This window comes from Oreochromis aureus, linkage group 7 (assembly GCF_013358895.1).
Source record: "Oreochromis aureus strain Israel breed Guangdong linkage group 7, ZZ_aureus, whole genome shotgun sequence".
Taxonomy (NCBI): Eukaryota; Metazoa; Chordata; class Actinopteri; order Cichliformes; family Cichlidae; genus Oreochromis; species Oreochromis aureus.
The window spans coordinates 24649299-24663844 of NC_052948.1; the positions used below are offsets into that span (position 1 = coordinate 24649299).

Sequence of the window (14546 nt, forward strand, 5' to 3'; positions counted from 1 at the left end):
ATCATAACACTGAATAACAGTGTTAAAAATACGTATACATGGTCCAATGTAAATGGACTGATTCTTGTATAGTGCTTTTCTACTCTCCCGAAGCACTCAAAGCGCTTTATACAACATGGCACATTCACCCTAGTTACTAACTAACATTGACACTTTGATGGATGCATCAGAGAGCAACTTGGGGTTAGTATCTTGCACAATGATATTTGGCATGCAGACTGGAGGAGCCAGATATCAAACCGGTCAGTAGATGACCTGCTCTACCACCTGTGCTATAGCCACCCAATGTATGGTGACAAAACAAGCATATTGTGTCCATTACTCCTTCCAGCATAATCAAATAGGAACTTCGAATGAAGTTATCAGAGATGTTCAAGGCTTATAAGGTTGGCCCTTGGACAGTTTCCCTCACTGTGCACATTCACATGCTAATGAGTAGGGGACACATGCATGGCTGTTGCACTGTAGTGTTGTGGCTTAAGGAAATAAAAAACAGGCACATAGACATCCACATGGATCAGAAGTTCACCCTCTGATCAAATTTGTGTCAAATGGCCTTAAGTGAACTTGTGTTTAGGTCTTGTGAGTATTTTTTTTTTCACTTTTCTTGTATTTTATTGGCGACTGATGTGAAATGTGGCAGTAGGTTTAAATGTACTTATTTGTTGTTTTTATTTATTTGTTACATGTTAGTTACTAGACAAAGACAAGCCGTCTATCTTTAGGTTACAGTGAGGGACAACGAATTAGCTCTGTTCATGTCAAATGGGTTGAAAAAAGTACTAAAAGTGTAATTTTCTCTATCATGAACTGATTTAATTGGTGCTTTATTTAATTGTGCGAATGAGAGTAACCAAATTTCAACAACAAAAATATCTTGTGATTAATGTCAGTAATTTACATTTAGAAGTCGCAATTAGGCAAAAATCAATAACTGAATTTTGTGATCTATCCTATAATGAATAATCGCTACATGTAATATTTATTATACATTTCTCTCATCCAACAGTGAGATCTGGAGGGACGCTGCCAACCCTTCATCACCCAACTATATTGATGAGCAACACCCCAATGCATCGTCGACGCCTGTCCATCTCGCTGTTATTATGACACCCACTAGTGCTTATTACATCATCTACATCTTTGTAGCCCATGCGGACAGTATTCTGGCCCTGGGATTCTTCAGGGGTCTCCCTTTAGTGCATACATTACTGACTGTGTCCAAAAGACTGCATGAACAGATGCTTAGCTCTGTGCTGCGAGCCCCCATGTCTGTGCTCAACACGATGAAAACAGGTGCTTTGCTTTCTTACTTTTTGAGTAAAACAGATTTTTACTGGTTAATGACCTAGATGATGTTACTAAATAAATGAATATAGAATCCTGTAGAACAAAATCTGATTAGCCACGCTGATTACTAAAGTCTTCATTTACTACAAAACACTCACACTTTGTCCTCTTTCAGCCAGGATCGTGAACAGGTTCACCAAGGACATGGCCATCATAGATGACATGCTGCCATTGGTGCTTTTTGACCTCATACAGGTATTTATCCAATACAGTGGATGAAGATGCATAGTTTGAAACTGAAAAAGTGACTGAATTCCCAAATATTCCCTCTTTCTTCATTGTAAATTGATTAATGGGGTGCAATCATGAGCAGAATAAATAAATAAATGACCCAAAAAATAAATGTGCAATTTAAGGGGGAAAAAACCAAGACTGAAACAAAAGAAAATATCTTGATTTTTACCCTTTACCCTCAATTTATCATTGAACTTTTTGAACCTTGTCCTGGAGAAACTGGACAATGTTTTTTTTTATTTCTCTGTAAAAGTTTTATAATCATATTATAATAAAAAAAGAAAGCAAATCTACTAAAAACAAAATGCAGTGAAAATAAGAACAGAGGAAACTGAAAGCATCTTTTTAAAAAGAGAGAAATACTAAACAATAATAACTTTGATTACATCTGATATTAACATATTTTCCCAACACCAGGTGTCATTAATCGTCGCCGGTGCCATCTTCACTGTGTCCATCATAGAGCCATACATCTTCATCGCTGCTCTCCCGTTGGCTTTTATCTATGTTTTCCTCAGGAAGTACTTTCTACGAACTGGACAGCAACTTAAAGTCCTGGAGGCTGAAGGTGAGCATCGGAGAGTTGTTGGCCGTTAGAGGTGACAGTGCAGTGTCAAAATATGTATTGAAATTCACAGCTTGCTGTCATGATGGGTAGGTTTAAGTGACTCCAGCAGTAAATATAAAATGTAGAAAGAGGGGAAAAATGGAAATTTTCTGTAGTTTAATAATACATTATGATATCTTTAGAGATGAAGCATCCAAATAACCTATGTAAGAAAAGCAAAATTCTTTGCTTCTCACACAAAGAGGCTGGAAAAAATGAGAAAAACGTTACTTCTACATCAAACATAATGATAACATTTAAACAGTTCTCACTGCTTTGTATGTGATGTATTATTGGGCATATGGCTGGGTGCTGTTCTTTAGCTCTGGCTCATGCAGACTTTAAGATGAGTTTTTATTTTCTTTTTGGGGGGAGGGAAAATGGGCTCAGAAAAAAGTAGAGTAATGAAAGTGAGCAGTGAAATATATCAGTAAAAGTGAGAACACAATAGGAAAACCAATACTGAGAACAGAGGAACAGGGACGCTTCCTCTGAGAAAGAACCACAGTCAGTGGGCAAAGCTGGCAGATGGCTTAGGGGCCAAAAGTCACTGAAACATGAAAACATGAGAGAGGAAAGGTTGAATCAGAGGACAGGGTGTCTCAGAAAGAGGGGAACAGTTTTCTTCCAGTTTTCAGAGACTTGGATAATGTTCATATTTGGTTGTTTTCCTTTGAGCTCCTCGGGACATCAGAAAGGATTTTTGGCTTTTGGCTTTGAAAAACAAGCCTACCTGCTAAATAATGAAAGTATTTATATTAGTGAAGATTTTCAAAGCAGTGTAATTTTAATCATTTATAATCAGTACAGTCTCGTGGGGCTTACAGAGGTCAAATCTGCAGGAGTCTGTCTTACTAGACTTTCTCTCAAAGTCAGATTCTTGTAATAAGTGGCTTGCAACAGAGAGATCTGTTTGTTGACTTGGGGTTAAAATATTTATAATTAGTATATAATATAGACACTTAGAATACAACATGATACATATAAATTCATTGTAATTTAGTGGTCATAAGTTGAACAAGTGCATTGTTGCAAAAGGCAAACAGAGCCAAAGAGCGGAGGTTTGTACAGTCAGAGGATGAGGAAGCTGCTGACGAAGTTGCAGCTCTTTTTGTTGGGCGTCTCTGCTCTGCCCTCCATTCTGTCACTGAATATGTGTTTCAGTGTTGACGTTAAGATGTTTCCGGAGCTGCCAAGAGCTCACTGGGGTCAGAGAAATGAGCTGAGCTGGGATTTCCTCTAACCCCATCCTGGTGTTTTACCCACTGGATTCACAGGGACAAATTACAGTGGAAATTATGCTCTGTTTATATCAGTCAGACATGGCCATTGAATTTTAATCTTGAAGAAATTATTGTAACCATAAAGACATAAGATGTACAAATAAACTTTGCTATAACTTTGCTACAGAAGGAGTTGCTGCTAAAGTTGTCCAGGTTGATTCTTGTTTAATGGATTTATATGTTTTGTTGTTTACTAGTTCAGAAATGTTTACCTAAAAGGTACCAAATAGTGAAATTAAATGACCTTTTAGAGTATTTATTCATTTTATTTGTCAATCAGTCTGATATTTGATATGTAATGCAGGGATTGTTTTAAAGTGCTTATACATTAAGAGTTTTTAAGTCTTTTCTTTTTTCTTTTCTTGCAGCTCGTACCCCGATCTTCTCCCATCTCATCCTCTCACTAAAGGGTTTATGGACAATTCGGGCATTCGAGCGCCAGACCTACTTTGAGACACTTTTCCACAAGGCTTTGAACACTCACACGGCCGCCTGGTTCCACTACCTGTCTGTTCTGAGGTGGTTTCTCTTCCGCTGTGACATGCTCTTCACCGTGTTCTTTACTGCTGCTGCCTTCATCGCAACAGGAAGCAACAGTGAGTGTGACATGTGGACAATAAACTTTATATAAAAGAGAGAGAACCACCGTGACCTCAACTAATGTTTATGGACTCCACATTTTGATGTGTCAATATTTAGACGGAAGGGTTCAGTGCTAACATAACAGCCAAACAAGCTTGGTTAGCAATTTGCATCTATAAACTCTGAGGGAGCAAAGCTAAGACATAGACATAAGTAAATTACTACCAGCATTAGTTGTTAAGAAGGGGAAAAACAGCACTAGTGTGAAAACACAGGCTTTTTTATGGCTAAAGTTTGGGCATTTCAGCATGGGAATCTGTCAGGACTGACCTGCTTTTGGAACCGGCCTCAAGTGGCGAGTCAGTGAACTGCATTCGAAGGGCCTGTTTGTTGCCTTTGGGTGTTGTTAGTGAAGCTTTATTTGTGGTGATGTACAAAAGATTTCAGGATTGATAACATACATGAAGTTTATCTTGAATATTTTGGCTTTTTCACACCTGAAAATCGAGTCAAGGTTCATATTTTTGTTGCAGCGTTTACATTTTTTCTAACTGCTTTTTTATTTGTATTTACTTTGTTTTTTTGTAATTGGTTTGAAAGCTGTCAGAAAAAATATTTAAAGAAATGCTAAACCACATTTCAGTTTCATCCATAATAATAATATAATAATAAGTTGAACTTATTTGGTCTAAACCTTTATTTACTACTCAGATCAAACACGAGGTGTAGTTTCACCTTGAGTCAACAATATGAATGCAGCTTCTTCAGTGCTTTTGGAAATCCACAAGACATACTACCCCAGGGATACCAACAGAATCAAGTTACAGTTAACATCATTTCAGAACTTTGGAGTTCTCGTCACTGTTGTCAAAGGACCGTCTTTGCTTTAGCGAATATTTTTGTGATTAGATTGTGGCCAGTTGATATCTTTAGATGATTATAAGCAGAGGACCTGCTGCGTGTGAACAACCAAATGACAGCAGATCATAAAGTCAGTTTGCAATGGAGACATTACAGAATATGAGAATAATCATTGTGATTAAAGGTGATTAGAAATTGATTTGTGTTGCAAGAACATTTTGAAAATTCCCACATGTTGGTTAGTAAGCACTTTGATATGCCCACTGAGCCCAACAAGGACAAAACCCCAGTATTATCTGTAGTTTGCAGTGTGTAGAGTTGGATGATGATAAGAAGAGAACAGTTTGCCTGTGAAAAGTCATCAGAACTGCTCAAATGCCCAAGGATAAAATGTCTTGTACAGAAAGGAGGCAAGTGTTTTCTTGGTGAATTGGAATGCAGGTATACACACACAAACCCATGGGTTGTTGCGTCATAGGATCAGTTTATATTGAGAGCACATTAATGGGTCATTACACAGCTCATTAGTTTCCAATGGAGCCAGTAGCAGCGCTCCAATACCTGAATGTGGGTCTGACATCAGAGAGAGCAGTTTTGATTGGACACTACTGATGTGTGTGTGTGTGTGTGTGTGTGTGTGTGTGTGTGTGTGTGTGTGTGTGTGTGTGTGTGTGTGTGTGTGTTGTGCCCATGCACGTTTTTGTACAGGGGACAAACCAGGACAGATTGGCATTATTGTGGCCCTGGCTATGCTTATCTGTGGGATTTTCCAATGGGCTGTCATCACCAGCATCGCTGTAGATGGGATGGTATGTGACACGCACACACACACACACACACACACACACACACACACACACACACACACACACACACACACACACACACTAATCAATATCATCATTTACAAATTAGGACTAAGATCTGACTTCCTTCTAAGTACCAAACAGCCAATGGCCATTTATGAGTTTTTTAATTCAGGCAGATGCACACACCTAAGGTTTTGTTAAATATGTCAAAACCTTTTACTATTAGTCTATTTCACTATTGATGGTACTGACTTCTGGTTCACCACTCCTGTGGAAAAAAACTTGGATGTTTCTCTATGTTAGTCTTTTCCTTCTTCATCCCAGCTGGTATGAGTCTAGTACTGCTTGAGGTTTACTTCTGTTAATAGGAAGGTTTCCCTCACTGTTACCAAGTTCTTGCTCAATATGCATTGTTTGAAGATTAGAATTCTGTAGTATCTAAATTTTGTGTGGTCTTTGCCTTACAGAATAACATGTCTCATGGGCGCTATTGATATTATTTTGGTACTAAATTGGACTGCTGTTAGAACAGCAGGGTTTATGCACTGTTCTCTTTGGGAACTGAATCCCACCTTTGCAGAATATGACCTCACCAGCTCAGATACACTGTGCCTCATTTTCTTCAACAAGATGCCTTTCAGCCAATCGTGACCTATAGCTACTGTTTGTAAGAGATTTAGATCTCGTTATTGGGATAAAAGCAATTGGCCAATAAGTTCATAGCCCGTAGGTTAGTGAGACACTACATGGTGACACTGCATCCTTAGTGAAGTAGGGTTTTTCCTCACCCAAGATGCTTCTTACTCAAATAGGGAAAAGCACATCTCAGAGGGGTATGGTGTTTAATAATTGTGGCTCCTTAAACTTTATGGCAGTTTGTGCACACCAGTCAGCAGCAGATTAAAGATGGTGATGGCCATTTTTGTTCTGTGTAACAGCACTTTGTTGAGTTACCAACACTGAAGGATACTGCAGGGTGTTAAGGTCAAAGAAAGAAAGAGCAGCCTGAACTGCCTTTACTTCAGCTTCGATTGGCTCTTTTTTAAGACTTAAGTTTGTGCCCATCCATCAGTTTTTTTCCCACACTGTAGTTAGTGAATCTTCCAGAGCTTATCATAGTGTAGGACATTCTGTTCAGTATGCACACAGGCTCTCAATATGGTGGTTGTGATGTGTGTTTGGGAGAAGTTAGATCTGTTAAGTCCAGTATGAATTGTGTTTGTGTGTGTGACTGCCTCTAAATTATATTTTCAGTGATACTAAAATAACCATTAAAGTAACATTTTAATTGCTCATTAAGAAAAGAGTTTATCTGTAGAATGTCAACTTCTCTACAGCTAAGAAGATAAGGAGATAGGATGTAAGGAGACATACCTTTTTTTACTTTTTACATGCGGGTAGTGTGGGAGCAATCTTCCACTCCAGTTTATTAATCCAGAGACCCAGACAGCGTTTCACTTCTTTTGAAAGCCTGATGCTTGGATTTGTCCACCCTGACTGGAAGACTCAAAAACAAGTTTTATTGGTTGTCTATTGTCCACCTGGTAGACGATAGATAACTAGAAATAGTTATCTATTGACAATAGACAAGAGTTCTTCAGAGACAACCTGATTTTTTTTAAAACTTTTTTTCAAATTTAGTTCTCAGTTCAGATAAAATTATTTTTGTGGGTGATTTTAACATGTAGATATTGAAAATATCAACAAAATATTTAATCTATTTTTAGACTTAATTTGCTTCTCTCAAAATGTAAAAGTACCCACTTTTACAATCTAGATCTTTTTCTGACATGGCACAGAAACTGAACACTTAAGTATTCGCCAAAACCCTCTTTGTCTGGTCATTTCATACAATAATAACATTAGAATTACAATAATGGGTTACACAGCAGTGGGAATACATTTCGTCACAGTAGCTGTCTTTCAGAAAGTGCTGTTAATTTTAAGGTTCATGCAGAGCAGCTGCATGAACTCTATTCACATAGAGGTTAATTATCTTGTTAATAGTTTTGTATCTTCACCGTGTATGAGTCTGGATATTGTGGCTCCTCTGACAAAGAAAGCCTCAAATAAAACTCCCAAACGTGAGCAAGCAGATAATTCATAAGCTGGAGAGAAAATGGCATCTTACTATTTAGAAGATCTTCATTTTAAAAAGTTGAAAAATTGTCTGTTGCACTATAAAACAGCCCTCAGTAAAGCAAGAACGTCTTACTATTCATCACTGATTGAAGGAAATAAGAACAACCCTAGGTTTCTCTTCAGCACTGTAGCCAGGCTGACGAAAAAGTCTTTTGACATTAACCAGTAATGACTTCATGAACTTCTTCACCAATAAAAATGTAAACATTAGAGAAAAAATTACTCATAATCATCTCACAGATATAATATCATGTACAGCTACTTCCAATCCAGTCACTGATACTTATTTAGACTCATTTTCTCCAATTGATCTTTCTACTTCCACCAAACCATCAAATCTTTTACAATTCCTACAAGACTGTTAAGTCCTACAATTAATTAATGCTTCAGTCTTAAATATAATCGACCCATCTCTAATTGGCTATGTACCACAGGCCTTCAGCCCCTTCTCTGGAATTACCTCCCAGTTTGGATTCTGAACACAGGCACCCACTACTTCTAAGATTAGCCTTAAAACTTTTCTTTTTAATAAAGCATATAGTTAGGGATGAATGAGGTGATCCTGAATCATTTATTTATGCTGCAATAGATGTAGGTTGCTGGGGGCTTCCCGTGATGCACTTAGTGTTTATTTGTTCACTCACCTTGTGTTTTCAGAATCAGAATCAGAATCAGAATACTTTATCAATCCCGAAGGAAATTATGGGTTACCTCAGGCAGCACGCTAATGGCGCACACTCACTTACAAAGGAACCTTCTGACCGAACTTTACAGAAACTCTCTCTTCTCACTTTTTTCACTCTCTAACTTTACACACTATAAATCATTAGTTATTATTAATCTCTGTCTCTCTTCTACAGCATGTCTTTGCCCTGTCTTCCTCCTCTAACCCCTAACCAGTCGCAGCAGATGGCCGCCCCTCCCTGAGCCTGCTTCTGCTGGAGGTTTCTTCCTGTTAAAAGGGAGTTTGTCCTTTCCACTGTTGCAGAGCGCTTGCTCATAGCGGGTCATATGATTGTTGGGGTTTTCTCTGTTTTCTCTATTATTGTAGGGTCTTTACCTTACAATATAAAACACCATGAGGTAACAGTTGTTGTGATTTGGTGCTATGTAAAAAAAATTGAAACAAACTGGACAAATTGAAACAAAAATTCTGTATCTCTCTTCTTCTCAGATGCGTTCAGTGAATCGGGTATTCAAATTCATCGACCTACCACCAGAAGATCCCCGGTTAGGGAAATCTAAAGGAGGTGGCAGAGGCCCTGATATCGTCATCGACAACCCCCATGCACGTGACTACTGGCCCAACCGTGGCCAGCTGGATGTCCGAGGCCTTACAGTGAAATACACAGAGGCTGGGCGTGCCATCCTCAACAATATCTCCTTCTCTGTGGAGGGAGGACAAAGCGTAAGTCCTTAGTGATGGGTGGAGACTGCCTGTGGAACTTGGCAGGAGAAAGCATGGTACCTCTGTGTAATTAGGTTTACCAAACAAAAGAATAATTCCCCCCAAGCGATAAAGCAATTCAAGTGCCACAGTGAGGTCACAGAAAGGTAGTGAATAATATACTAGCCAGCCACAGGAATGTGTCACAGGGATGGTTGCACGTGAACACATTTCTGGTTTGTTGTTTTCAGCTAATGTTTTGTAAACAATTTTCACATTAACACTGAATCTAACTGCTATGCTGAATGGGTTTGTTGGAGTTCTGTTAAACTCTTTTCAGTGTTTCCCTGCACCAAAGTTATGAGCTCAGATGGAGATTAAAATAGACTTCAGAAAAGTGAATGTGGACTGAACTGGAAACACTATTCCAAGTGGAAGTGTTGCTCTGTGCCTACAGACAACTGTTTGCTAACAAACGGACAAAAAGTGAAAATATCATAGTTCTGTGCCTAAGTGGCCAAGAACTGTGAATATAGCTTCAAGTTGCAAATTAGACGAATCTGGGCAGGGAATCAAGTTTTTGTGCTCATTTATTAATTTTCAAATGAGCAAAATACTATTTCTCTCTAGAGCTAAAGTACAAGTAAGGCTATGAACCTGGCCAAACAATAACAGACAAAACAATCTACTAACGACTAAGTAAGCACGGCCCTGAGTGAGTGTGGGGTATGACATCATGGCACAATGGCATTATGACACATGCTTAAAATTAAAGTGGCTTATGATTTTGAATTGGAGTAACCCAGTAACAAGTGGTCACATAGCTTTCAGTAGAAAAGAGAAAACACTTGCACCTCTCTCTCCACCATTGGTTTTGGCAGTAATTATAGTCAGTATGACTTTGTCATAATGAATCAGAGCACAGTAAATATCTGCACTGTAGTTGACGCTCTATGGCTTCTTGACAAATGTGCGAATTGTTGCTGCAGAAGGAAGAAAGAAGAGAGGGCTTTTAGATCATCCAGACCACAAACTCTTCCCATCCAAAGATTTAAAAACCCTCCAAACCCTCCACCATTATTATTAACTATTTCAAATCAAAATTTCAATTAAATGGAGTAATGGAGAGAAGGATAACAAAAATTTAAGTAAGAACAATAGACCCCTTTTTGTACGGTGCGAACAGCTTTTAGTGGTGCTTCTGTCAGAAGAAACTGATGTTAGTATGATGCCAGCTAAACTAAAGAGGCACTTGGAAAGCAAGCATCCCTTCTGAGAGAAAGTTTTCCTATTTCATGTTCCGTGTCGATGGAAATAAGTTAAATCCTGATATGTCTCATTGCAGGACATAAGTAAACTGACACAGTAGCCAATATACGCAAATTTGCTGGTGACATAGACGTACGTGGTCCATGCAAATGAAAAAGTGCTGTCATCAAGGTCAATAGATGCATGAGGGCATGTTAAAGGGGTTCATTAATTGTATTACATAACAGAAAATCTGGATATGAGCATTTAACATGAAAATGTTGCGACTGTGTGCAGGTTGGTCTGCTGGGTCGAACAGGTTCAGGGAAGAGCACGCTGCTGTCTGCTCTGCTGCGTCTCACCCACACAGAAGGAGACATTTCTATTGATGGTGTTTCCTGGAACTCTGTCTCATTGCAAACATGGAGGAAAGCCTTCGGTGTGGTGCCACAGGTATATCTACGAGTGATGAATTTCTGATATTTAATGCAGTTTCAGTCAGTTATCCAGCTATCTGTTTTCTACTGCTTATCTGGATTTAAAAACAGTCTAAGCTAGACGCATAGACATCCCTCTCCCCTGCCACGCCCCCCAGCTCTTCTGGGAGACACCAAGGCATTCCCAAGCCAACTGAGAGATGTAATCGTATCCTGGTGAAATGCCTGAATCACCTGACGTCTTTTGATATGGAGGAGCAGCGGCTCAACTGATTAGTTTCCTCCCGACTTAGAGTGGGCCTCAGTTGGAAAAGGGTGGAGCCTTTTCCAACTGAGGACCGTGGCCTTAGAATCCGAGGTGTTAATTGTCATCCCAGCTGCATCACACACAACCACAAACCTCCCCAGTGTTAGTTGGAGGTCACAGATCAATGAAGGCAACAGAACCACATCATTACCAAATTCTTCTTCTTATTATTATTAACATATAAAACTCTACATGGCTAGTCTCCTGTTCATATAGCAGAGCTACTAAGACCAAACGGCAGTGATCAGGGTCTCTTAACTGTTTCTCTGTTTTTTAAAACCAGAGTTGATCACATTTTTGAGGTTATAGCTCCTAAACTTTAGAATGCCATTCATCAGTTAGGTAAACTAAATCTATGGTTGGTTTTAAATGACTGCTGAAATCGCATCTTTACAGGTTAGCTGAGAACCAGTCTGGCTTATTGCCGGCAATGTGGACCACTCTGGTAATGGTTACACAAAGGTGTCTCGAGGGATACGGTCCACAAAACATATGTACAAGGGTTGGAAACTTGCACACTTCCTCAAATGTCCTCAGGAGGACAGAGAGCTGGTCCAGTGTTCCACGACCACGAGGAAAACCATATGATTCTTCCAGGATCCGAGATTTTACTAATAGATGTTCTCGTCTCTCTAGTACCCTGGCATAGACCATGAAACCTCTTCCCTCCTCCTGAGTCGTCTGATGGTTTGGTAAAATGGCTTCAAGGCTGACAGAAAGTCTTGCTCCATGTTCTCTCCAAACTCCTCCTTTTTTCACTCAGTGAAAAAAAAAATTCTTATTGAAGAAGCAAATAACCTTCCAATGGACATCCAATCTGATGTCCCCAGACTTCCTCGAAATGCTGTGAAGGATGTAGGAGTTGAAGATCCCATTAAACGGGCCTCTGTCAAATGTGCCCAACGCACTTTCATTATCTGTTCAGGTGCACCAGTCCTGTCCTGTCCACTGCCACCTGTGGACTCCAACTCAACACAGCTGGCAGTGGTGATCAACTGGCAGTTCAATCCTTCTCTTTGTCTGAAGTTTCAAAACATATGGCACACTTGACCACACTTGACCAGACGCTTACGGATGAGCCCCTCCCCCAGGTCTAGCTCCAGGGTTGGGCAGAAATAATCCCAATCCTGCCAGTCTACTATGGTCCATAGTTTTTTTTTCTCCATAAGGTCGTAGTGAGTCGCACCGAGTCTGGCTCTTCAAGTAGAACAAATTTGCTCTGGGAGACCTATCAGGGGAAATTTATATATACAGTACTTAGCTCCTAGGGTTACTAACACACACAAATCCCTCCTCCATGATAAGGTGGCAATTCATGGAGGAGTTTCAGTCATGCTGGTTAAACAACTACAGAAAAATTCCTGTAGTCTAGTATTTCTTCTCACGAAGAATAAATTTTTTTTTTTAAATCTTTCACTTACTAGATTAAAAATAGATTTAGTTTAATTTTGTTTTGAAACTTAATTAATTGTTCTTGGATGTTACAGGATGTCTTTTTAATCCAGTCTGTTGAGATTTAACTGTTTAGGTCTCTGGTCTTTATTGAACAGAAAGTCTTCATCCTGACTGGAACTTTCCGGATGAACCTGGACCCACATGGAAATTACAGCGACACAGAATTGTGGAAGGTGGCTGAGGAGGTGAGGAGGAGGCGTTTTCTTTGTCTAGTAATTGTAGTTATGATTGGTAAACTAGTCTGTTTTTGATTTTCTCACTCAATTGGAGATACTAAAGCTCATTTTTTTGTAATTAGACACAATCCTACATGCCCTCTTTGAGTTTTCCCCTCATGCTAGGAATAAATATGGGAAATAAGCCACAGAAGATTAAATATTTTGCCACATAGGATGTAATTTTTGTACTGTCTGGTTAGGACAGTAATGTTGGTAAAATTACTGCCGTGCAGTTTTACCAGTATTTCAACACTGATGTCATGAAGTTTACACTAGTATTTTAAAACAATAAAAATAAGATAAAGATTAAGGAACTTTGGACTTTCAGTAAAAGCAAAATCTGTCTTGTGTGCCCTCAGGTGGGCCTGAAGTCTGTGATTGAGCAGTTCCCAGACAAGCTAGACTTTCAGCTGGAGTATGGAGGCAGCGTGCTGTGCAATGGACACAAACAGCTGGTTTGTCTTGCCCGTTCCATCCTCAGCAGAGCCCGTATCCTGCTGCTGGACGAGCCTTCTGCCTACCTTGACCCTATGTGAGTATTAAACACTGTCTACTCAATAATCATCATATATAAATCACATTCGATTTAGAAATATCACTAGACCAGTATATGGGGCTTACATGCGCTGTTAAATGGTAACTGGAGTGGTACCTTTATAATACCTTTCTACTCAATTGAGCAGGCAACGTGCTTTCTAGTCTCATTCACCCCATCACACAGCACTTTTATGTATGCCTAAGTGTTTTGTAACTGTTGCAAACACAAAGGGATTGATCAATTAGCCTTCTGATTGGTAGATGAGATGCTCTACCACCTGAGCCATTACCGTCCACAATGATTTAAACACTGTTTTCCACAATGGATCAGTCTCTATGCAAGTAATCCCTTGGATCTAAAAGCTCATGCTTCAGACTCCTCTATATGCCGAGTTTTAGGCATTTTTTTCTACTTTTAGATCTGTATGATTTGAATCATAAGGTATATCTAATATGACCTTTTATTTTTGAGGGGCTACCAATCAGAAGAAAGTTGGCTTAGGGGTGAAGGAGGCTTGTTTCAGGCAGTCGATGAACTGAGGAGCTACACAAAAACCCAGAAGAACTGTGACTGAGTCAAAGCTACTTCAGTAATAGCCAAGGAAAAAACAGCATTACAAGCTCACGGCTAGATTTATTTTATTTAACTTAAGCAGATAGCCCCATTGAGACTCAATGTCTGATTTACCAGAGAAACCCGTTTCAGACAAACATATTAAAATCACAACAATAAAAGAAAAAATTAAATAGCCAATGTTAGCTCAAAAGTATTAGCTAGCATTCGTATTTTCCAAAACTTAGTTTCAGACTTTTTTTTTTTTGGTCTTTAGGTGACATTAGAAGTGGGCTTGTGTCAGGAAGGGTTTCAGTCTAAAACTCTGCCAAAGCAAACATGCAGAGTTACCTGCTGTGATGACCCTATGTGACAAAGGAGCAGCCACAAGTAGCTTTCATTAGAAGTGAACAAAAAATGTTTTGTCTATGAAGCTGCTTTGCTAACACATGCTCAAACACAGCTGCCTCCTGAAAAAGTTTGTATATTGTTTGTGGCGTTCTCCCTGTTAAAGCCGAGCAGTAAGGTGAAGTCAC

The 14546-nt window shown here is 39.3% G+C and overlaps 1 protein-coding gene across 1 annotated transcript in view; it reads left to right on the forward strand.

Moving 5' to 3' along the window:
* The window catches only part of cftr (CF transmembrane conductance regulator), a 42065-nt gene that overhangs the window by 23463 nt on the left and 4056 nt on the right, over window positions 1-14546 (forward strand). Inside the window, exons 17-25 of the mRNA XM_031736304.2 lie at window positions 1010-1296; window positions 1466-1545; window positions 2002-2152; window positions 3843-4070; window positions 5626-5726; window positions 9043-9276; window positions 10801-10956; window positions 12798-12887; window positions 13280-13452. Of these exons, the coding sequence (XP_031592164.1) occupies window positions 1010-1296; window positions 1466-1545; window positions 2002-2152; window positions 3843-4070; window positions 5626-5726; window positions 9043-9276; window positions 10801-10956; window positions 12798-12887; window positions 13280-13452 (1500 nt within the window). The remainder of the gene's footprint in view (window positions 1-1009; window positions 1297-1465; window positions 1546-2001; window positions 2153-3842; window positions 4071-5625; window positions 5727-9042; window positions 9277-10800; window positions 10957-12797; window positions 12888-13279; window positions 13453-14546) is intronic.